At 40.7% G+C, this 25,461-nt stretch overlaps 1 protein-coding gene across 8 annotated transcripts in view; it reads left to right on the top strand.

Annotated features, from left to right (window-relative positions):
- Nucleotides 1-25,461, top strand: part of PUM1 (pumilio RNA binding family member 1) — a 120,370-nt gene that overhangs the window by 38,051 nt on the left and 56,858 nt on the right. For 6 of the 8 annotated variants that reach the window (XM_034754332.1, XM_034754330.1, XM_034754331.1 and 3 more), the window contains exons 4-7: nucleotides 9,052-9,160; nucleotides 11,672-11,850; nucleotides 16,713-16,879; nucleotides 20,526-20,796. In XM_034754332.1, coding sequence (XP_034610223.1) covers nucleotides 9,052-9,160; nucleotides 11,672-11,850; nucleotides 16,713-16,879; nucleotides 20,526-20,796 — 726 coding nt within the window. The remainder of the gene's footprint in view (nucleotides 1-9,051; nucleotides 9,161-11,671; nucleotides 11,851-16,712; nucleotides 16,880-20,525; nucleotides 20,797-25,461) is intronic. The other 2 variants (XM_034754333.1, XM_034754327.1) reach the window with 1 other exon arrangement.

Below are 25,461 nucleotides of genomic sequence, written 5' to 3'. Positions count from 1 at the left end.
ATATGGATTTTGTAGCAATCTACATCAGCACCTTGTGTTAATTCATTTGAGGAGTTTTCTGAACCCTGTATACAAACCAAGACATTGTAATGAGATTACGAGAGTTTAATGTCTTGTCATAATTTTTCAAACAACAAAACCTGACAATACATAGTTTTTTAATTCATAAAATGCATTGCTGATTCATTGGGGTAGAGGTGCAGGATATTTTAAAAACACACTGCTCTTCTCTATTGTAACCTTCCCCATCTTCAAAACCCACCTACTGCAACCAATGGCACTCCTCCTCATACCACCCTCCCATGAACAAAATTATCGTCCTTAACACTTTCCCTTCGGTCACATACCTGTGGAAAGAATGAGCCCTGCACACTGTCCGAAAGCTAGAGATTTGGGTTCTTTGGTTAGTGGGAGTGATCATCATTGTGGAGAGCCATCTTCTGAGAGCACAATGGAAACCCACCATCCCCCCTCCCCCCCACCCCACACACACACACACACACACACACACTTAGGTACCATGATGCTGAGCACCTTGAAAATAAGAAGTGTGGCTAGTTTGTAAAGTGCGTTGTGCTCCCCTCACTAACGTGCTATGTAGATTGCAACCTCTTCAGGGCAGGTGATCTCTTACTAGGTTTGTAAAATAGTAAATTTGCAATGCTATGTATGAGTTTTTATCAACGATAAAGATACGATAAAAGGATGGAGTATCTATTTGTGGGATTTTCCATGGAGTTCTCGCACTGCTGCTATAGTCTCTCAAATGGCATCACCATCTTGTGTCACAGTATGAGCCTACTTGCTTAATATCTAAATCAGCCAGTTACTTAATTGGTCCAGTTTATAATCGCGAATCAAAGGGAATCCTTACGTCACCATGCCTCTTAAGTGTGGAATTATACTTCATTTTAGCGTTTTTAAATGCTCCATGTGGCCATTTTAAAAACTAAGTTAAAAGAAATGCATTTGCCCCTTAACAGTGCCCAACTATCAGTGTTCGCCTAATTGTGCAATGACCTTTGATTCTCTGAAAGAATAAATAGGAGTATAAGTTGTGTTTTTTAGCAAGTTGGTTGGCTCCCATGCTTGACTCAGGCCTGTTTTAATTTAAATCTTTAAATATTTTCAGTTCACAGATTTGCTTCTTACCTGCTGAACTTTCCTACTTCAGGACTGATCAGAAATGGATGATTTTCCTTTAAGAGGGAATTCATTATCACAATTGAAAGCATGAAAAAATTCTTATGGTCGAAGCCTATTCCTTAATTTTACACCTTGCTAATTTCTGGGTTTGTTCGCAAGCCATTTTTAAGTTTGGGTACAGCAGCTCTTGATAGCTTGGAGGCTGGACGATTTGTTTATCATCATCCATCAAACTGTTAAATGCTGTGTTCTTATGGTTTTACACATGTTGAACAAAACCAGATACTGTAATCTCCATGTGAAGGCAGGACTGTTCTTCAGTGTTCTGGTGGTTTGGTGTGCTCTACTAATACTAGGCAACTTTGTGCAGATAACACTACAAAGGCAGAGATAAGGTTGTTCAAGTGATAGTCAATGAAAATGTTTGTATCAGAATTTTGTACAGGCCTAGCTTGTGGCTCACTTCAAAATTATATGGAAAAAAAAAAAACACTTTAGGATGGAAGCTCTTCAAGAAAAGGTGGATTGATTTTAAACCATCGATTTTAAGCAACTTTTCTGTTTGTACTTCAGCTATTTTCTAAACAAAACGCATTCTCATTTGTAGATATAACCATTAAAACATGTTGATTTACAACTAAATAGTACCTTTACACTAGATTCGGTATATCTCTTTACTGCCTAGGAGGATGCACACTAAGTATATATGTTTATTTTAAGCACATATATAGCTTAATATTTTTAGACTCTTTCTAACTGTGCTTCTTTCGTATGTTAGAAAATTGTGAATGAATATTCACAGTTTGAGAATTGAGCCAATCAGCTCAGATAGGGAGAAGCTATACATGAGCATGAGATCACCCAGGTGGGCTCAGTGGATCTTAATGAGGTACATGATGGTGTCTCCTGGAGTCAAAGGCCAGATCCCAAGTCCGTGATGATACTCTTGGCCCCCTCCCCCCCCCCCTCCCCCCGGCCCCAGCCCCTAATTCCAGTATATGACCTATTGTGCCCTTTTTAAAAACCTTGACCCCAAAAATTTCCCCCCCCCCCCCGATTCTTTTTCTGTTTCTTGAAAAACAGTCTATAATTAAATTTTTGATACAGGCTCATGGATTCAGCATATTTATTTTTTATTTAAATGTTTTAAGAGATTATAATTTTAGGCCTTAACAGATTTTGTATTAAATTCAGATGTCATTCTAAAAAGGCTTATTTTTGAAAAGAAAAAACGTATTCTAATTTAAATGGTAAAAATGAAATTAAATCATGAGATTAAACTAGCTAGGGACATAAAAGGTGAAAAGAAAACATTTTACAAATAAATTAGAAGCAAGAGGAAGATCAAGGACAGGGTAGGCCCATTACCCAGTGTGTCAACAATGTAATACTGTTGCCCTTCCCCCCCCCCCCCCCCCCCCCACACACACAAAGGCGAACATAATTCTGGGCTATATTAGAGGAGTGTTGTAAGCAAGACACGAGAAGTAATTCTTCCGTGCTGCTCAGCACTGATAGGGCCTCAACTGAAGTTTTGCATGCAGTTCTGGGAACCACACGTCGGGAAGGATGTGGACAAATTGGAGAAAGTTCAGAGAAGAGCAACGAAAATTATTAAAGAGCTACAAAATATACCTAGGAGGAAAGATTGAAAAAATTGTGTTTAGATTGGAGAAGAGATGGCCGAGTGTGGACATAAACTTCAATCAAGTACATAAAAGGTTGTTATAAAGAGGAGGGCGATAAATTGTTCTCCTTATCCACTAAAGACAGGACAGGAAGTAATGGGCTTAAATTGCAGCAGAGAGATTTAGTTTAGACATTAGGAAAAACTTGCCCAGGGCAGTTGTAGAGTCTCTGTTGCTGGAGATTTTTAAGAACAGGCTTGACAAATACATCTTAGGAATGGTTCAGATCAGGGATTCTCAACCCTTGTATTTCTGAAGCTCCCCCCAAGATGGTATTAAAAACTCTAGGGCCCACCTGTGCCACAACAACTGTTTTTCAGCCACACCACGGTTTCAGACCCGCCGCCACAGGCTCGAGCTTCAGCTTTCTGCCCTGGGACCTAGCCAGTCTAATGCCTGCCCTGTGTGGTGGCTTCCTTGAAACCTGCTCGCAATCCCCAAGGGGCAGCGGACCTCTGCTTGAGAACAGCTGGTCTAGATAACTTCGTTTTGCCTCAGAGCAGGGAACTGGACTAGATGACTTATCAAAGTCCTTTCCAGACCTACATTTCTATGATTCTGTGACTAAAGATCGCTTGTTGTGGTGTTTCGGAACGTGATGTTTAGGACTCCATAGGGGTATTCCCGTACTCCTAACCTTAAACTGGACAAGCATGCCAACGTGTTTATATGCAATTGTATTTATATGAAAAATTAAACTCATAATGATTCATAGTGTAAAAATTTCCCCCTCTGCTTGTGTCATTGCATGGTTTTGCTGTAGTTGGGATTTGTAAGTTGTTTGCAAAATATATTAAATTTGATTTAAAAAAAAAAAAGACTAGAGGTTTACATTAATCCACAGCGTTAAAAAGATCAGTTGAAAGATCAAATTATCAAACATTAAAATTAAGAATCTAATTTTTGATCCTAAATCTAATTTATATTCCATTAGAAAGACAAAATGACACTGACCTCTTAAATTGGAAAAAGGCTGAACCTGGTCATTTACAATACTTATCTCTGCGGGGGGGGGTGTGGGGGGGGAATCAGCTGTTGAGGCTACAGTCCCATTTGTTCTGGAGGATGAGAGAGTTTTTAGGAGTATTGGTATTTAAAGTGACCTGAAAAATTATATGAATCCAACAACTATCTGGCAATTTTCTTAAACACAAGGTGCTTCTCTGACTCTTAAGTCAGTATTTTAAACTTATTTTTTAAAGCAGATTTTGCTGAAGGTATAAATAGAGAATTTGCTGAACCAAACACTACATTTTATGTAACCTCCATGGTGAAAAAATCTGGCAGTTGGAAGCTCCTGAAGGGTGTTCAGTTTCATTTAAACCAACGAAGAGTATTTTATTGAAAGCGCATAACCTGGTGATTCTCCTTTGTCTCCTTAGTTCATGCGTGTGCACGTGCACGCTCTGCCTCCTTTCACTTCCTTTGGCCTTATAAGGGATGTGGTTTATTCAGAACACTGCATCATATTACATTTACAGGTATCATCCTATTAAATGAGTGGCTCATTGCAGCTGAATTTTCATTTGGCAGCTCTGTTTCACTTCATGTGAGAAATTCCGATTCTCAGAGTGGTCTTTTTCTGGCCTGGAAATTCTTATGAGTTGAGATGGTGGTGGAAGCGGAAGGAGAGAGACAGCCGATAAATTCCTTCAGCTTTGTGGCTAGCAGATACTTAATGTATATTTTAACACTCAACACTAGTGGAAGGCTTGGAAAATCTTGCCCTGTTTGTAAATGCTTCACCTCCCTAACATTATGTTTAGCTGTGCTGGAATGACTACTGCTTGTGCACAGAGAAGTTGGTGAAGCAGCTGCCAGTTGTGCTCTGTTAATCCTCCCCCTCCCCCCCCCTTCTTGTTTCTGTGCCTGTTGCCTAATTATATTTAGATTGTGAACTCTTGGGGCTGGGGACTTGTGTATTTTTTTTTAAAGATGTGTACAGTACGTATCATTATAGGGGATCCGTGTTAGGTGCCTCAGGGCATTACCGCAATACAAATAATATTCCAGTAATTCCATAGAGAATTACTTTTAGTATATTACAAACCCCTTGAGACATTTAGTTCCCAGTAAGAGAGCCATTCAGTCTCGATAAATAAATAATAAATAAATAAATTAATGGAGATATCCTATCTCCTAGAACTGGAAGGGACCTTGAAAGGTCATCGAGTCCAGCCCCCTGCCTTCACTAGCAGGACCAAGTACTGATTTTGCCCCAGATCCCCAAGTGGCCCCCTCAAGGATTGAACTCACAACCCTGGGTTTAGCAGGCCAATGCTCAAACCACTGAGCTATCCCTCCCCCCATTTTAAAAATGGATAAAGAACCGTTTTGCCTCTAGGTTGCTGGTTGGTATACTATAGTGATCAAAAGTTGCTACCATCCTGCTTCTTGTGGTCTGTCTGAAATGACTTAGGCTCAGTCCAGTTCCAGAGGACAAATGATCCATTTAACAAAAGCCACCTCCACAAATGACCCGGTTGCTTGACTCTCTTAGCAGAAAGATGACTGCTTGCATGGGCCATGGAGATTGAACTGTCTTCTCCTCCCTAGAGTTGATCTCTCCGGATTAGTTTTGGAGCATGTTGGAGGGCAGTATGGGGTATGCTCATACTTTTGCTTCTTGTTCCTCATCTGTAGTGTAATAAATAAGACTAGTCTTTAAGGTTGTCAATCCAGCACCTTTATGAGACCTAGATTCACACACAAACTTGTGGTTTTTTTGTTTTTTTTTATTAAACTTTGATATTGTCCCCCTACTTCTTTTCTTGGATAGACATTTCCCTTGCTGCTTACTAACTGTAATAGCCACTGGTTGTATTAGGGGTTAAGCCAGAGTATAAAGGACCAGAAATGGAAAACTAGGATATTTTCTTTCCATGGAGCTAAGGGTCCAAACAGAGTAAGGTTTATCTGCCCTCTACAGTTGCATTGTATTTAAAGGAAGGAGATGAAAAAGGGGGCTAGTGCCACCAAATAGAATACTAATTTAGAGATCATTACATTTTTGGGAAGGGGGAATGCCTTGCATCTGAAAATGGACGAGAGTAAATTGGAAGATTCAGAGGAGATTATTAAATGGGTAAATGGTCTTGGCCAGACAATGGCATGCAAGATTTAAACCCTATTGAAGTGAGTGGGGTGTCATTCATTGAACTGATGGAGAATTCAATTAAAAGTATGCTTCTTGAGAGCTGGGACTTTCAAACTTCTGGTGCAGAAAGCTAATATCCGATAGTGTTATACCATCGTGGTTTTGAATCTAGGAAAGGAAATCCTCCTCAGCTTGTGCTAAAAGGAGCCTTTCAGAGTCTGACTTCATAGTACATACAGTCCTACAAAGCATTTCAAATGTATCTTTATTTCGCTATTGATAGAGATAGATAACCTGTTTTAAAAAGTAGTGCAGATACTGCAGGGTTTTTAATATCTAGTAATGACTGAAGTGGTAAGTGTTTCAAGAACTGTGGGATATACTCTCTTATGCTTACACGTGGAAAGGTGTGTGCATGCTTATCTTGTTCTTACAAATTCAGAAGCATGACTTCATACATAGCTGTATTTGTTTGTGGCAAGACAGTGTGAAAAAGGAAGGCTTTGACTGCCTGAGGAGGTAGTGGGCTGGGGCGGAACTTACCGAAGTGCGTGCCTTCAGTAAAAAAGGAAATGCAATACTATTGAGTAGTGTCAGCTTCCTAGATTTATCTATGTTTATATCCCGTTCAGGTGCCATTCTGATGCATGGCCTGTCATTACCCAAGAGAGAGAAATTGAGGTTTTGTCTGGGTTCCTGTGTGGTAGACTAATCTTCCTGTAAGAGGGCTGGGACCCAGAGAACTGCATGCCATCTGGCATTGCCGCCAATTGGTGCACATCATCCTAGAACTTGACACTTCATATTTTGGACCTTGAGGCTCCTTGCAAGTTAGTTCATGACCATTACTGGCCATGATGTCTTTTTTTTTATATCCTCTGATTTGCATGTGTGATCTATTTCATGTATTTTCCACCTCCGGCATCATAGGGCTTCCGTTTCCTCCCCTCTCCGCACCACCTCTTTGGAGCATTTGTTCAATGGTAGTGGTAGGTGGGAAGGGAATCATGTACAATAATTCCTGCTGCCCCCTTAGTTTTCCCCATTGAAGTCTATAGATTGAGACTTGTGGTTATAGACATCAGTGCTGCTAATTTTCTTTGTGTTCATTAGTTTATTTAAATTTGTTCTGTGCTTGCTACTTGTGCAGTCTTTCCCCTAGTAAAGGGTTCAGTTTTGGGCAGCGCCCTTCCATCTGTTCTGTTCTCTTACTTTAAGAAATTATTCTTTTGTGGTTGCAGATCCTGTAATGGTCTCTTTCATTCAGTTGCTTCTCAGTGTAGCTTCTAGAATAGGCTTGCCATGGCACCAAGACAGTGGTATTGTTTGGTGTTCGATATTGCACAGCATCATTGATTATGTATCTGAATATAACCTACCTTTTGTAACTTTTTTAAGTGGTGCAGTAGAGGGAATTCTGCTTTTCATAGGTGAGGTAGCAGTTTTATTATAGGTTTCAGAGTAGCAGCCGTGTTAGTCTGTATCCACAAAAAGAACAGGAGTACTTGTGGCACCTTAGAGACTAACAAATTTATTAGAGCATAAGCTTTCATGGACTTATGTTTTGCTGTCCTTTGCGCAACCTATTACTCTTGATATCCAAATCCATGTACCTTAGAATCATAGAATATCAGAGTTGGAAGGGACCTCAGGAGGTCATCTAGTCCAACCCCCTGCTCAAAGCAGGACCAATCTCCAGATCCCTAAATGGCCCCCTCAAGGATTGAACTCTCAACCCTGGGTTTAGTAGGCCAATGCTCAAACCACTGAGCTATCCCTCCCCTTCAGGTATCCTTTGTTGCAGAGAGGTTGTTTTACAATGTGTATCTGAATCAGACAAAACTTCAGGTTACAAATACACAACTTTTGTTTAGTATGTATCTGCTTCCTCCTCCTCCCCCCCAAACATAGATTTAAAAGCTGCTTATGCATATTTAAGCCTGCTTCATCAAATGTATCTCTTCGTCTTGGAGTGAATATTGGCTCTATTATCCTGTAACACCCTGAGTTAACACAAGCCTTCTGCTAAATTATATAGACTTGAGCTGCTCAGCATTTCTAATATATATATATATAGGACGCTTTGACTAGTCTTGCTAAGATTTTGATTCATACTGTGCGGTAATCTAAATGAGAGTGTTTGTTAATCTTCCAGCTCCTTCCATTCTGTCCAGAATTCAGCAGATAGGCTTATTTGTTGTCCTCCTTGCTATGAATGTGCTACTCTTTCTCTCTCTGAATTACACCACTCCCATTGAAACCGAGTATTTAATGTAAAGATTGTACTGTTACAGTCTAAGGCACTTAAGCAGCACTTGAAATTCCTCTTGCCATATGTAGTTGCCATAAGGCAGATGTTTGCTGTATGAACTGCTATTTAAAAAAAGCATCTGTTATGCCAGGTATATGTTTGTGAAGTTTGTCCTTTTTGCTGTCACTCCACTTTCCTGGAATTGATTTAAACTGAGTGTGGTTTTCTGTCCTGCCGCCCCTGAATGAAAAGAAAAGTTAAGCACTTTTTCAGAATAACATAAACTGTGCAGAAGCAGTGGCTTAGAACTGTTCACTCTCATCACTGTTTACAAATATTCTCCAAAGCATTAAGTACCCTTAGCTGTACCCATGGAATGCACTGGGAGTTGAGGGTGCTGGGCACCTTATGGGATCAGACCCACAATATTTGCATTTGAGAGATGAAAATTCCCAGTCCCCTGCATTGGAGTGAAGATTCTACAGGTAACTATATACAATTCAGATGCAATTCTGATTCATTAAAACAGGCTCTTCTGATGAGAACATCTCTTTCCTACTAACATTTGTTAGAAATGGGCTCTCATTCATAGAAATTTGTGAATGCGTGTGTGTGTGTGGGGGGGGGGAGGCATAAAGAGCTGATGCATATAGGATCTCTCCAATTTTTCTGAGTTACTTTATGTTTCCACAGGCTGTCACAATCGCTTCATCACTTTCACCTTGGGAAAGCACAAGCACTCTGATTGTAAAGTGTCTATCAGCTTGTTTTAACATGACTGATTTTTTTGTTCCACAAGGAAAATCTTTATTGTTTACACTTGCACTTTTATGCTAACATAAAACATGTTTGTTCCTTTTTATTTGCAGCAGCTGTTGCCAGGTAAAAAGTTTTGGGAAACTGATGATTCAAGCAAAGATGGACCAAAAGGGATATTTCTGGGAGATCAGTGGAGAGACAGTGCTTGGGGAACATCAGGTAACTTCCTTAGCAAGCTGGCTAATTCTGAATTTCACAGCTACCAAATGTGTCAAAAACCTGGTTGTTTCTGATTATAGCTATTCATACCAGTCCTGTGTAAAACTGGAGTTAACAAAAAGCCGAAAAAATCACCAAAGGATCAGTAGAAATAGAAAGGTTTTAAATAATTCTGATTGTAAGAAAAATCCACATTCTGTTTCAGTTTTCACCAAACGGTGGGTCCCAACTCACCAATATGTTGCAGGAATGTTTTAGATCTGTCATCAGGGCCAGATTAACCCATCAGTTCTGCACTCTGGACGTTACAGCCTAGTCCATGGGATCACACAGCCACTCAGGTTTGGCCCTTCTGATGTGATGGAGGGGTGGCCGGGCCAAACCTGAATGACACTGTGACCTTGTGCGCCAGGTTGCAATGCCCGGAGCAGGGAGTTGAGCTGAGCCCTGTGGGCCAGAAGCCACCACGGTGGAGTGAGTGTGAGTTGGGCTTGCTCTCCACCTCACCTGACTCTCCTCCTCCCTCTCCTCCCACCCCGCTACAGGGTATTCCCTCTGCACTGGGTCAGGATTAGGATTACAATGCATATATGTAATGGTGGGTCTCAAACTCCCCCCTCCCCCCCAAAAAAAGACAGTACAGTTGGTGCGTTGCCTTAGTAAAAAGTTTGGCAACTCCTGTTCTAATCCGTATTGTGGGAAGCATTCTTAAACCATTGCTTACCGCTTTGGTTGTGTGCACCATGTGATAGTTTAAAAGAAAACTTTAGCAATCGTCTCTCAGATATTTAGTCTACTAAATCATACGTGTTGTGTACATGTATAATATAGGTGGAACAGTTGCAATTATTATGGCTGCCTAACAATCAATTATAAATTCTTTATTTTCGTTTGTAACTTTTAATGAACTTTAGTGGTTTGGGCTGAAAGTTTCCATGCCACAAGCTCTAGGATAAAGTTTTCGAAAGTGCCTAAGGCCAGGTCTACACTACAGGGTTAGGTCGATATAAGGCAGCTTATGTCAACCTCTAATTCTGTAAGCGTCAACACTACAGCATTGCTCCCACCGATGTAAGTCCCCCCCACTACACCACACCACACCGACCTAGTAACTCCACCTGCAGGAGAGGCGTAGCGCTCTAGATTGATGTAGTTAGACTGATGCAGTGTCTGTATATAGACACTGTTACTTACATCGCCTGTCAGCTCTGCGCCCTTCCAGCTGGGAGCTCTGCACTGAGCTGAGAGCCTGGGCACTCAGCCCCCAACACTGCCCCTTAAGTTGGTGCAAGCGCTCCTGGTGAGGACATGCACCACTGGCAGAAGGAGGGCTGTGTGGACATGAAAAAACGCAGTAATTACTGCGGTGGCCGTAAGTCAACCTAACATAGGTCGACTTAATTGTGTAGTGTAGACAAGGTCACTTTTGAAAATAAGGATGTAGGCTGCAATATCCTATCGACTTTTAATGAAACTTAGGCTCTGAAGTAATTTAAGCATTTGTGCAGATGTTACCCCTAGTCTTGCCTCTTTCATTGGCTAGTGTTAATCTTCCTGTCTACGCCTCAGTCATTCTGTATTCATACCCCTACCTAGGAGGCAGGCAAGTAGTAGTTGTCCTTTTCCCTCTCCCTTGTAGAGATGAGATAACTGAGGGTCTGAGAGGTTGCGCATAGTCATTTCTGGCAGAGCTGGGTCTAGAACCTGGGAGGGAATTAATCAGTTGGGGGGCGGGGAGTATGACATCATGTAATTAGGCTGTATCAATTCTTGCACACAAAGAGGCAAAATTAAGACTGTATGGACCAATTTAGTTCTGGCATTTCTAACTTGAGTGCTGGACTTTGCAGCCTTAACCATCTTTCATTTGAATATCTTTTTTATGGATATATGAAAAAGATATTGGGAAAAGAGTTTTTAGAAATGTTACCTTTTCAGCCTCTGTCAGTGTTTGGGGCTGTCAAGTAGTGCAAGGCGCTAAGCACCCCTAAATCCTTTAGAAGCCAATGGTGGTTGAAGGTCCTGAGTACTTTCAGGATCAGGTCCTTGAGGAGTAGATGTTTTTCTGTGATATTTCCTAGCCATGGCCTCATTTAATGCAGTTTAAGACAGTTTCCCCTCTACATGAGAATTTAGAAAATTTAAGGCTTTCTGTTAAAAAAACAAACAAACAAAAAAAAAAAAAAAACTGCTCTTCGTCAAAGATGTCAGTAGTCGCTGATAAGAAAGAAAGCCAGTCTCTTCCACCCTTGTGGACATCACCTAACTCTCAAAACGGCAGCGGCTTTGTTTGTAAATTATCTTTATAATTAAGACACTCTACAAAGCTTTTCTAGTTGCTTACTCATCTTTATAATTGGATTGGAAGCCCCTTTGGGCGGTGTGTGTTTCTGTTCTGTGTTTGTACAGTGCCTATCACAATGGGGCCATGGTCTGTGACTAGGGCCGCTACATGGTAAGGTAATACTACTACTAATGAATCTTAAATGTACGTGTGTGGGTTTGTTGTAGATCATTCTGTTTCCCAACCAATAATGGTTCAGAGAAGACCTGGTCAAGGCTTTCATGTGAATAGTGATGTCAACTCGGTGCTGTCGCCACGGTCAGAGAGCGGAGGACTTGGAGTTAGCATGGTAGAATATGTGTTGAGCTCATCTCCTGGGGATTCCTGTCTCAGAAAAGGAGGATTTGTAAGTGTGCCTGATTCTGAAATTTGGGTTTCCGTGATTTTTTTCCCCCCTCCATTTGTTGCTGTTTTTTACTTCCTTCCTAAAGACTGATATTCTACCTCTTGTGGGTGTTATGGTTGTATCTACCACCATGTCAAAAAGGGTAAGCCACCAGCTTAGTTGTTGTTCATGCTTAAGTGATGGGATAAAGGAGAAGGAAATACAGCTGGAGTGAGGTGGCCAGCAGTCTCTGATCCTGTTGGTGAACACACCTGCCATCTTGAGACACTAGACTCCTGGCTGGAAATATGATGTGCAAAAATTCTTGGCTAAATGCTGGTGTTCTTGAATACTCTTTAAAGCATGCTTTGCTATGAGTTTGTTCTCAGTTTTCAAAAGTGTTGCAAAAATCACTGCACATTAACAAATGGCACATTACATAGTGGGAATTTACTCAAGGACTGTTCTCTTTTCTGTGACCAGTGTGCTGCTCCTCACTATGTGCTTCTGGCAAAGAAGGTAGCAGAGCTCATACTACCTGTTAACTAGCCCCCCTCTCGCTCGTATGGAGGGAGACGGGTATAATCAAGTCCCATCGCACTGCAGTAGGAAGAAATATTACAACCTCAAACTGCCAAGAGGGGATAGCTCTAAAACTCCCAGACATCTACTAGCTGGGTTGATATAGGAGGGGTATGGTGGAGCATAGATGCCTCATCTATCATATCGGGTGTTGTACTCACTCCTTCTACTAGTTGTTCTGAGTTTCCCATCAGAACATAACTTCTGCACCCTTCTGGAGAACCTCATTCCTTAGGCTTGGTCTACACTACCCGCCCCAATTCGAACTAAGGTACGCAACTTCAGCTACGTGAATAACGTAGCTGAAGTCGAAGTACCTTAGTTCGAACTTACCTTGGTCCACACGCGGCAGGCAGGCTCCCCCGTCGACTCCGCGGTACTCCTCTCGCCGAGCTGGAGTACCGCAGTCGACGGCAAGCACTTCCGGGTTCGACTTATCGCGTCCAGACTAGACGCGATAAGTCGAACCCAGAACTTCGATTTCCAGCCGTCGAACTAGCTGGTAAGTGTAGCCAAGGCCTTAGAATCATAGGACTGGAAGGGACCTTCAGAGGTCTTCTAGTCCAGTCCTCTGCACTCACAACAGGACTAAGTATTATCTAGACCATGGCTGGCAGGTGTTCGGAGGTTTTTGAAAGCAGCTTAGACAATGATGGAGATTCCACATCCTCTCTAGGCAGTTTATTCCAGTGCTTAACCATCCTGACAGGAAGATTTTCCTCCTGTCCAACCTAAACTTCCCTTGCTGCAAATAAAGCCTGTTGTTTCTTGTCCTATCCTCAGTGGTTAACTAGAACAATTGTTCTCCCTCCTTTTTGTAACAACCTTTTATGTACTTGAAAACTGTTACATGTCCCCCCTCACTCCTTCCCTTCTCCAGACTAAACAAACCCATTTTTTTCAAACTACTCTCATAGGTCATTTTTGTTGCTCTTTTCTGGACTTTCTCCAATTTGTCCTCATCTTTCCTGAAATATGGTGCCCAGAATGGGACACAAGACTCCAGTTGAGTCTGTATCAGCGTCGAATGGAGCGGAAGAATTACTTCTACTGTCTTGCTTACAACACTCCTGCTAATACATCCCAGAATGATGTTTGCTTTTTTTGCACCAGTGTTGCACTGTTGACTCTCATTTAGCTTGTGATCCATTTTGATCCCCAGATCCCTTTCTGCAGTACTCCTTCCTAGACAGTTTTTTCCTATTTTGTATGTGTGCAACTGATTGTTCCTTCCTAAGCAGAGTACTTTATATTTCTTTATTGAAATTTATCCTATTTACTTCAGATCATTTCTCCAGTTTGTCCAGATAATTTTGAATTTTAATTCCTATCCTCCAAAGCACTTGCGACCCCCCCCCCCCCCCCGGCTTGGTATCATCCACAAACTTTATAAGTTTCTTCTTTGTCAGTACCTAATTAGTAGGTGCCTGGTAAATTTGTTGAGCCCTGGCAGTGAATAAGAAAGAAGTAGGGCTTGGATGCTGATAAGTGTTGAGAAATCTGAAAAATTTAAAGGAAGCAGGGAAACTGTTAACTAATCTAATGTTGGAGAATAGTCTAAGTGGTGTTTTATGATGAAAACGGGTTTTTTTATACATGTCCTTATAATTCCAAATTCATAACTGCTACACCATAGTAAATTACATTCTGTCTTTAAAGGAAAACTGCCCCAATATGATTAAAAGATAAGGTGGCGAAGGTAATAAGAACGTAAGTGTGGCCACACTGGGTCAGACCAAAGGTTCATCTAGCCCAGTATCCTGTCTTCCGACAGTGGCCAAAGCCAGGTGCCCCAGAGGGAGTGAACCTAACAGATAAAGATCAAGTGATTCATCCCGTCGCTCGTTCCCAGCTTCTGGCAAACAGAGGCTAGAGACACCATCCCTACCCATCCTGCTTAATAGCCATTGATGGACCTATCCTCCATGAACTTATCTAGTTCTTTTTTTTAACCCTGTTTATAGTCTTGGCCTTCATAACATCCTCTGGCAAAGAGTTCCACAGACCGACTGTGCGTTGTGTGAAAAAATACTTCCTTTTGTTTGTTTTAAACCTGCTGCTTATTAATTTCATTTGCTAACCCCTTGTTCTTGTGTTATGAGAAGGAGTAAATAACTCTTCCTTATCTGCTTTCTCCACACTAGTCAGGATTTTACGGACCTCAGTCATATCACCCCTTAGTCGTCTCTTTTCCAAGCTGAAAAGTCCCAGTCTTATTAATCTCTCCTCATATGGCAGCCGTTCCGTACCCCTCATCATTTTTGTTGCCCTTTTCTGAACCTTTTCCAATTCCAAGATATCTTTTTTGAGATGCGGCAACCAGATCTGCGCGCAGTATTCAAGATGTCGGTGTACCATGGATTTATATAGAGGCAATATGATTTTTTCTGTCTTATTATCTATCCCTTTCTTAAGGATTCCTAACATTCTGGTCACTTTTTTGACTACCACTGCACATTGAGTGGATGTTTTCAGAGAACTATCCACAGTGACTCCAAGATCTCTTTCTTGAGTGGTAACAGCTAATTTAGACCCTCATCATTTTACATGTATAGTTGGGATTATGTTTTCCAATGTGCATTATTTTGCATTTATCAACACTGAATTTCATTTGCCATTTTGTTGCCTCTTCACCCAGTTTTGGGAGATCCCTTTATAGCTCTTTGCATTCTGCCTGGGACTTAACTATTTTGAGTTATTTATATCATCTGCAAATTTTGCCACCTCACTATTTACACCTGTTTCTGCAATTTCACATTTGAGTTCCTTCAGAACTCTTGGTGAATACCATCTGGTCCTGGTGACTTATTACTGTTTAGTTTATCAATTTGTTTCAAATGTCCTCTAATGACACCTCAATCTGAGAAAGTTCCTCAGATTTGTCACCTAAAAAGAAGGGCTCAGGTTTGGGAATCTCCCTCACATCCTCAGCTGTGAAGACAGATGCAAATGTCCTTTACTGGACCAACTTCTGTTAGTGAGCACTTGTCTCTCTCGCCAACAGAAGTTGGTTCAATAAAGGATATTACCCACCCACCTTCTCTCTAATATCCCAGCACTGACCCTGCTACAACAACACTGCATATGCCAATAAGCTCAAGGCACTATTATTAATGTGCAGAATAACGATCTGTTGTTGCCATATTTAAACTGTGAAATGAAGTTGAGAATGAGGTTCAGTCCTGAAACCGATAGGCTTGTTTGACGGTCCTGTTTGGGTGAGTAAAGGTTAGAGGATTGGGCCCAATTTATATCCATAACTGAACTGGCATTTTACTGGTTTTACTGGTGATGCTAATTAGTAAAAATGCTGTTTTACTAAATGGTGGCATCAGAAGAACTTTACTTTCTAAACACAAAATGTCTAGTTCAAATATGAAACAAAGTTCTCCCAATAGATAATCTGTAGTAAGACAGAATGGAAACTTATTATAGTTTTCATAGGGTTCAGGCACTTCTTGTCACGCATGAACTACTTTTCCCTCATTTGTAGTAGTAGACTGTCAATGAATGCAGCTTTCTTTAGTGGAAAATATTTTCTCTGTGTGCTGCTTGAAGACATCGCTCCCTTCCTCACACACAAATATGTGAAACTGAAGTATGGCCCATTGCAAACACACAAGCGTGAGACAGATTTCAGAGTGGTAGCCGTGTTAGTTTGTATCAGCAAAAACAATGAGGAATCCTTGTGGCACATTAGAGACTAACATTTATTTGGGCATAAGCTTTCGTGGACTAAAACCCACTTGCATCTGATGAAGTGGGTTTTAGCCCACGAAAGCTTATGCCCAAATAAATTTATAAGCATCAGAATAATTTTACTTATGTCAGTAGTCCCATTGGGCAAAATTTTCAAAGGCATGCGTCCCATTTTTCAAAAGTGACTTTAGGTTTTTAAAAGCCTAAGTCTTATTGAAAGTCAGTGTGACTTAAACTGCTAAATGCCTAAAGTCACTTTTGAAAATAGAATGTGAAGGCTCTTGAAAATGTTACCCATTAAAGTAAATGTTTAAAGTGTTAACAAAATAGGGCACTGACTTACTACATAGAGGAAACTGTTAAATTGATTGTATATAATCTTATAAAATACACAAAGTAGACTTGGAAAGAAAAAAATACTCATTCCCTAACTGCTTGCAGTTATGATAATGTTAAATGTTACCTATTATTGTTACAAGTAAAAATGACTTTTTAAGATGACATGTCCCTTTAACTTTGTAATTTATTAAGGTAAAAATCCCCGGGGAGAAAAGTAAACTTGATCTCAAAATGAATACATTAAAATGTTATATTTTTTCCAGGGTCCAAGGGATGCAGAGAATGATGAAAATGATAAAGGTGATAAGAAAAATAAGGGCACATTTGATGGAGATAAACTAGGAGATCTAAAGGAGGAGGGAGATGTGATGGATAAGACCAATGGTTTGCCTGTACAAAATGGGATTGATGCAGATGTCAAAGATTTCAGGTATAAGCTTTGTTACCTGTGAATTAGTTTGTGTTGCATTTAATTTTGTTGGAAATCCTGCAAGAGCACTGTCTTTTTGTTCTGCCTGTACAGCACCTAGCACAATGGAGTCCTGATCCAATAATAAGTCCTGTGGTGGCAATACCAAAAAGACTTGAGAGAGATGACAGGGCATCTTTTCATGTGCAGAGGGAATCATCACAGAAGTTAGAGATGGAGAACACCTATTAGTTTTAGTCTGTCCATTGACCTGTGCAGGGCTGGTTCCATACTATATATTTGTTTTTAAATATTTCATGCAACGGCATGAAAACGTCAGCTACTTCCCTGGGGGAGACTGTCCCTCAATATTGTCCTTGCTTGTGGGCTATAGTCTAACTTTTTAAATATTATATTTGTAGTTATGAAATCAGAATCTCCTGGAATCAGGGCTGTTAAACTGTGTGCTTGCTGCTGGATTGTTGCTGTATAATCACCTACTTACTATGCCATGTTCTCTGTCAAAAACAATGGAAACTGCTATAGAATAAAATAAAAAATTAGATGCTGTGAGAAATGCATCCATTTTAACAATTGATCGTATACCGTTGGCCTTAAGAGTACTCTGAACCGTTCCACGTTTCAATCCAGTCCTTGCATAATGCAATTTGAATATTATGAGAGGAGCTTTAGGAACGTTTTAAGGGGTGATTTGTAGAGCAGCAACATTAACTTGTTGGCTCTGTTAGCTAGCAGCTCTGCAAAGAGGAGACACCTTTTGAAAAAATTCTAATTCTATCAGTTTATAGAACTGTTGTCATGACTGGCTTCTCCTGACCTAGAAACCAACCATAGGAAGAGAAATACTGACAGTTGACTTCCGAAGGGAGAACAACTGAAATTGTTTACGTTGGCACCAAAATAACCCCCCCCCCTTTTTTTTTTTTAAATGAAGTGTTCAGGAAGGAGGGTTCATTGACGTAAGTCAGGTGGTGGATTAGGGATCTCCTTTTCTTGGATTCCTTATAACTACAAATGCAAGTCACAAAGTGAGCAAAATGAGGAGAAGCTTATTTGTAGGTGTCACGGAGTTCCCGGGCGATGCTCTGGAACTGCTCCCTTCGAAGCCAGGCAGGACTCTGGTGAAGTCTCCTCTCTGTGAGCAGACTGTCTTCAGGGCAAGCAGCTCACACGCCTTCTACCTTCCTGGGTCTGACCTTGGAGCATTCAGCACCCTCTGCCCCTCCGTGTGCTTCCCACAGCAAGTCCGTCCAGGCGGGGTACTGGGGAAGCCAGAGGGTCCTGCACTCCCACTTCACAGTCAGATGTGACTCTTAGCCAGCCAGTAAAACAGAGGTTTATTAGATGACAGGAACACGGTCTAAAACAGAGCTTGTTGGTACAGAGAACAGGACCCCTCAGCTGGGTCCATTTTGGGGGGCAGGTAGATAGACAACCAAGTCTGCCCCTCACTACATGTCCCCAGCCAGCCTCAAACTGACTCACCCTCCAGCCCCATCTCCTCTACTCTGTCCTTTTCCCGGGCCAGGAGGTCACCTGATTCCTTTGTTCTCCAACACCTTTAGCTATCACCTTGCAAGGGGGAAGGGCCCAGGCCATTAGTTGCCAGGAGACAGAGTGTCAGCCATTTATGCACACTGGCCCTTTGCTCGGCATAATCACACCCCCTTATCCCACCACCTAGAGACTTAAGAAATGCATAGGGGAAACTGAGGCACCCCTACAGTATTCAGAGGAAACATTAAGAACGTCCCACTTCGTCACAGTAGGTCAAACATTTATGAATTATAAATTGAATATCAGCATCAGCATCTTAAAACAGGAGTGGAATTGCATACACATTTCACAGAAAATTGCTTTTTATAAATGGGGCAGGAGAACACTTCAGATTATCAGTGGGCCTTTCATGAACCCACTTCTCTACAGGTGTTAGCAAATGTGTCCACTGATTGGATCTGCCAGGAAACTATTCTAATAGTGTGGGGAATCTCCAATTCCTGTGTTAGCTCTCTGTCTTTGAGTGGTGATGTGTCATCACAGGAGAGCAGTCTTGTCCAAAAGATTTTCAACCAGTCTCAGCTCCTTTTGCTTTTTTTGCTACCCAGTGAATTATTACAAACCTTTTCCAAATCTGATTTGATCAGCATCCAGCTAGAGTGGTTACAGTTTGAGAGGCTCTACAGAGCCTATCTCCAGTTCTCCTGGTCAGTATTTCACTTCTGTGGTGTACAGCACCTATTTATAAAATAGCCTTGTGGTGTTAATAGCTCAGATGATCTAAAAACTGATAATTGAGTGGGCCAGGGTCTGTGTTATGCTTAGATGGCATAGCACATGAGGATTTATACCTCCAGGATTCTAGTTTGGTCTGGGGTTTGGCATGACTCTCGATCTGCTCTATTTTATGCACCCTGCAGCGTCTCTCTCTAGAGCTGTTTGGCAGCCCAGAATAGTCAGATTTCACAGTGCTCCTGCACAACCCTCAAAGAGCATGACAGGGCCATTTGGCCAGGCCTGCACTTGATGGTGTTCTGGTGGGCTGCTTGTGTTGCTTTGGCACTCTAAAGGAACCACATTGGAGTCCAGAATCAAAGCCAACATTTGCTTTTGTTTTTCTCTCTCTATGCAGTTGTCTTTTTGCATTACGCTGAAAATAGAATGGCCACTTTCACTTCTTTGCAGAATTGTAATGCTTGTGTTTGAGATCCTAATCTGAAGGAAGATGTTTTTATTATTGTGGAGGGTGAGAGAAAAGGGCTTCCTGTAGAAATGATAGGAAATGGTAGACAAATGTCTGTAATATTATACAGGCTTTGAACAACCATTTTCTCTTTTTCACTTCCCCATTTCTGAATCTTGATTAAACTTAGTGTCAGGGTTAATTAAATTTACATTCTAAATTCCCATAATGTGGCAAATTAGTTGCTTGGTAAAGAGGTCTCAGGTTTTGTTTCCCAAATGTGGCCTATTTAAAGTGTCCTGGAGTTTAAATGTGGGGATGGTTTTTTAAAATTTTTCTGTTACTGACAATTGTTTATGGGCTATATTTTGATGGCTGTGCAGTAAGTGCGATTAGCTAACAAATATCATTCATTAAATTATATGATTAACATGTACTAAGATACTTGAGTATCAATGGTTCTATATAAAATTATTTAAATACAACCATGCTAATTTCAGTTCTGTTTGAATTGAAATGCACGCTGTTTGCCAAATGCAAAAATGACAGCATTGTTAAAAGGAAGGGTAAGCATCTAGGAAAGCATCCGAAACATTGGAGAATGTTTGTTTTTTATTTTTTTTAATGGCTTAATTCATTGCAGTCAGATGTCTTCATCTGTACAGACCTTTAGATAAAATAAATATTAATATGACCTCATTGCTTTCACTATCTGTAGGAGAGAAACCGTTTCAGAAGAAATATGTTGGTAGCATACTTGGATTGTATGCTTAACTTGACCACATCTAGCTGTTTCTTTCTAGAGCATTTGAGTTGAACAGTATCTGCCAGTAATTCCGGTTGGCACCAAGGTTGGCTGTTAGTGATGCTAAACGATATGACATTAACATTGCCAATAAGATGTTGCCAGTTTATCTTTTTGAGCAGATACATTTTAGTGACATTTAACTTTTTCTTTTTGTGTAGCCGTACACCTGGGAACTGCCAGAACTCTGCTAACGAAGTGGATCTCCTGGGTCCAAACCAGAACGGATCCGAGGGTTTAGCCCAGCTGACTAGCACTAATGGTGCCAAGCCTGTGGAGGATTTCTCCAACATGGAATCCCAGAGTGTTCCCCTGGACCCCATGGAACATGTTGGCATGGAGCCTCTTCAGTTTGATTACTCGGGCACTCAAGTACCTGTGGACTCAGGAGCTGCAACTGTGGGACTCTTTGACTACAATTCTCAACAACAGGTAAACTATTCACACAGATATTGTACCTCTTTCCTTCCCAAACCCTTCCAGTAGTGGCATCTAACTCACTGGTTTGAGTTGCCCCAGAGGTACCATGTTACTTCGTTACTTGATTGGAGGCGCTGGCTCACTTAGCCTAACAGAAACATTGTTCAATAATGAGAGCGGTGATCTGTACAGGACTCTGCTAAAGTGAGCCAGGTGCAGGAGACTTATCTGATCAGTGGCAAACAGAAAATGGCAAAATAACACGCCTAAGTAGCATTAAGCACATTTAATATCAGTAGTTCTAAAGCTGCATTGAGTTAAAATAGAAACCTACATATTTGTTTTATTAGAAAAGGAAACAAGCTGCTGCTAAATTATTGTGGCTTCATACAACTGACATTTGAAAAAGCTGCTTTCAAATAACAGACCAACAAAGGCAAAGAAACTGACTGAAGTCTTCGGGTACATTTGTGCCTAGATGTTGCAACACTGGCTGGGGACCTCTGCAATACCAAATCACTCTAGGGTAATTGAAGAAAAGTGTGTCAGCATGAACTACGTTGCTTTTGCTTGATCATGGATTAAGACAAAACGAGATCAGGATTCAGTGTAATTTTGGGGGATCTCCCCCATGACTTTTTTTCCCTCAGCCCGAAAGGGTTCGTTCACCTTCCCTCCTACCCAGGCAGCCCAGTCTGGTGCTTCCTGGACAGACTAGTCCTTGATCTACATTCTGGCCCCTTTTGAACGCTAGGCCTAGATTCAAGGATCCACTCTAAAGCTGCTCTTGTTCGTGCAACAATCGTAAACTTCTGTTTCTTTTCTTTTGTTGGTATTAAAGCCCTCCAAAAAAAAATGTTACAGCTTAAAACAAAACAGTTGTCATGGCTGGCTGAAGAGCACGTGTTTAGTCGTCCATTCTTAAAGCATGTGTTGGTATGCCTAGTAGACAGTGAAAGGTTGTACTTCTTGGTAGCCCATATGCTGTATAGTCTAGTAGCCCATAATGTGATCTTGGTATTTGAAGTTTCTTTATACAAGATGTTTTTAGGGTTCACAAGTACAAATTGGTATTAGTAAAACATATATTTAGTTTATAATTTAATAACTTGAAAATGACCAAACCAATTTTATTTTTTAAATGTTGTATTAATCTCTCCGGTAAAAGCTTTGATGCAAAGGATCACCTCAGAAAACATTTTTATAATGAAACTGACACACTTGAAAACCAGTGTTTGTAGTGGAAATATTCACACAGTCCTAACTGTGGGCCTGGAGCTTATTAAGATTAATTGTTTTTTAAGGTATGGTTATGGTCAGAAAGGTTACTGCAGAAATTTGACATCTGCTTAATTAGTGTTATACTCTCCTTCAATGTCTTGCATATAAAATCAAGTCAAATCAAGTTTTATTTTTCTGCAATCCTGCAAGCTCTGTTATGTGAAAATCAGGTATCTGTTTCTGTTTTGCACCTAACCACTGACAATAAAATTCTGGAAGCAGAGCCTCACTGGAGAGCTTGTTCTGCATGAAGCAAATGATAGTAGTTTTCTTTTCTGTGGCTAGATTAGATCTGCATAGATGGCAGTAAGATATTTTTTTTTAATGTAAACTAAGTAGATAACACCTACTTGAAGCAGCGTTGCCAGTACAGGGAGCCTTTTTCCGAACGTTTGCACTTCAATTATTTCACTGCTGAACTCTTTACCGCTCTTGCCATCACACCTTGACGCACACACTACAGTTCTATACTGCCTTTTTAAACTACTTGGATATCACCAGAACATGAGGATGCACAAGCAAGCTAGACAACAGGTTGTATATATCCATTGAACATATCTGGTGCACTCAGCTACTCAGATCAAGGTAATGATATTGTGAATAACCCGATCAGAAACTCTCTGATGGGAACCAGTACTTTGATATTTCAACCTTATTTTTGTGTTTTGATAGCAGCCTCATCTGTTTACTTACACCTGTAGTAACCTTATATTATACTATTTGAAAACATCCACTATATTAATGTAGGGCTTTCATTATTGTGGCTCTTAACTCCGAATTGTAACTTTCCACTTCTTAACGTATGTCAGTATAAAATGCAATACCCTTGGCTCAGAAGAACAGAGGAGGATTTACTTAATGTCTCCAGCAGCTAGTGTTTCCAGGGATCTGTTCAAAAATAGTTTCTGGTGCTATTGTTTGCCAATTACACATTGTACTTTGGAGTAGAATATATTTCTAAGTAAAATTGGAAGCTATACCAAATGGTGCTTATGATTGTGTTGTGACTTGTAGTAAAATCTGGCTTACATTTAACTGTTTCCTGAAGGAAATATATCTTGATCAACAGGACCTCATTTGCAGAGCACCTTTTATAGGGCATCGGAAAAGATGCCATATACTTTGAAGGGATTACAAATCAGTGCGGCTAAAAGCAATATTAAGAAGGGAAAGTCTTAACCATGCATAATCTGATTAGAAATGTCAGATGTTTATTTTGCAAAAGAAACTGGATTACACAAATCTGAACTTTATAACATTGACATAATATAAGCTTCTGATGCCCCAGTTTTTTGCAAGTTTTTCTCCTATGACCTCTTGACAAGGTGTTATACGACACTAGCTTTATGTGTAGGTGAAACTCTGAGAGTTTTAGGATTTAAAACAGTATCTCAGACATATCAACAAACTTTGTTCAGACATGTCTTCGTCATGAGCTGTATCCTAGTATATGAATGTGACTTATATTAGGCTAAAATGTTATGTGCTTAAATATTTTTGTAGCTGAAGTACTATTTCTTAGATTCTCACTATTTTAATTGAAAAGGTAAAAATGAATCTTTTGTGGAAGGGGAAGGATACCCAAATGAGTATCCGTGTCAGAGCGCAGTAGATCAAGAGTATAAAAATACAGTTTAATTTAGGGTCAAGACTTGGTTATAATCTTTTTGTTTGGGTTTTTCTCCTTGATCTTCTGTACCAATCCAGGTGTTTGGAGGTTCCTCACTGCCAACAGATGGAGACAATGCATTGAGACTTTATTAATATCTTCTGAATATATGGGGTTTGCTGGCTCTCAGAGCTCAGTTGTTTTTGTCTCAGCAGATGGAGTATCAGCTGGCTAAGAGAGACCTTAATAAAGCAGAGAATAGAGCAGGTCTTGGACGCCTACAGGAATTTCTAGTCACACAGCAGCATACAGCAGCCTCTGCAGCACTTCATGGGGGACCACAAACTGCAGTTAGGAAAGAAACATCCTTCCTCAAGATATCCACAATGAGTGGAGTGAAGAGCCTGTGACCTATGCAGAACAGGGCGGATTCTCTCCTCCACAGACTGTTCGTATTGCCTTCACCAGGGACTGCTAAAGAGCTTTAATCTGCTTTCTTTAGGCGTGTCTCCTGGTGTCCCAACTGCTCTAAGGCCTCAAGCCCATCACCCCCATCCCTTCCAGAGTCTGCAATTGGACTCTCTTAGGTAGCCGTTGCCATCTCTGCCTCCCCTAGTTGGACCCCTCTTGTAGGAACATTGCTTCTAGATCTGAAGCCCAGAGTGATGTTTGCTACTGCTCCTGTCTTTCCTACTCTTGCTTCCATAAACACTCACACATAGTAACAATAGAAATATATATCTATAGCTACCTGAAAATGTCTTCTCTCTGATTAATAAGATCCATAGAGCCAGTACCATGCATATTTCCACCTGCTTGCAGTTCAGTGGCAGGATCTGAAGACCCTGCCTTCTGAAGTTTCCTCCAATTGAGAACTTCCACAGCCAGGGTAATTCAGATCTACATTCTTAAATTACAGACTGTATTAAATGAAATTTGAGGAAAAAAAACAACAATCTCTCCAGAGAATGGTAAATTCTGCATAATGACAACCAACCCCAAATCCTTATTTCCATCTCTATTCGGGATCATCAGTTTGTCTCCTGGGTGGGCTGGATCTGTGGACTTTATTATCCAACAAAAGGACATTTTCAGGTAAGCATGGATAAATTTTCCTTTTCTTTGCACTGAGGTCCACAGATCTATTAAAATGGGATTTTCATAGCAGCATGCCTCTGGGTGAAAAGCATAATCATTCTTTAAATATGGACATCCAAAACCAGATACTTTATAAATAACCTATCTCCTCCATCTTTCCCTGGGCACTAAGACATGTAGAAGACTTTTGCCAAAAAGAAAGGAAATGGCATAGCTAAGATTGGATGACCAGTAAGCAGAACTTGGTGAACTTAAATAGTGATAGCCATGTGGCTCTCTCGCCAGTCTCAGTACAGGAGATGTGGCTTCTCTGCCTGATTGTCAGTGTTGCTAAGGACTGGAATTGGATGCTTAACTGAAGAGGGAATATTTCTTGAATTTACTTAAGGAGTGATTTGCTATGCCAGTTGAGAACTATCTGTCTGAATTAAAAGTATAATACTGGGTCTCATTAGAGAGAGCTTGTAACTTCAAATAAAAACAAAAACCTCATGTGATTAGAGATAGTAGTCTTTAGGAGGCCTACTCTAATGGATAGGAAGTACATCATCTCCTACGGGGGATGTGTCTGGGTAGTGCTGTAAGGAGCAGAAAGAGTTTCCAAGGTGGTGCTCTCTGAAATAAAGTTGATGCCCTAAGGAAGCATTTAATGTTGGGATTTGTACAAACTTGCTTTTCTTGGACATGCT

Source organism: Trachemys scripta, chromosome 20, assembly GCF_013100865.1.
Source record: "Trachemys scripta elegans isolate TJP31775 chromosome 20, CAS_Tse_1.0, whole genome shotgun sequence".
Taxonomy (NCBI): domain Eukaryota; kingdom Metazoa; phylum Chordata; order Testudines; family Emydidae; genus Trachemys; species Trachemys scripta.
Note: the sequence above shows the minus strand (reverse complement) of the source record. Positions and strands in the feature narration are given on the sequence as shown.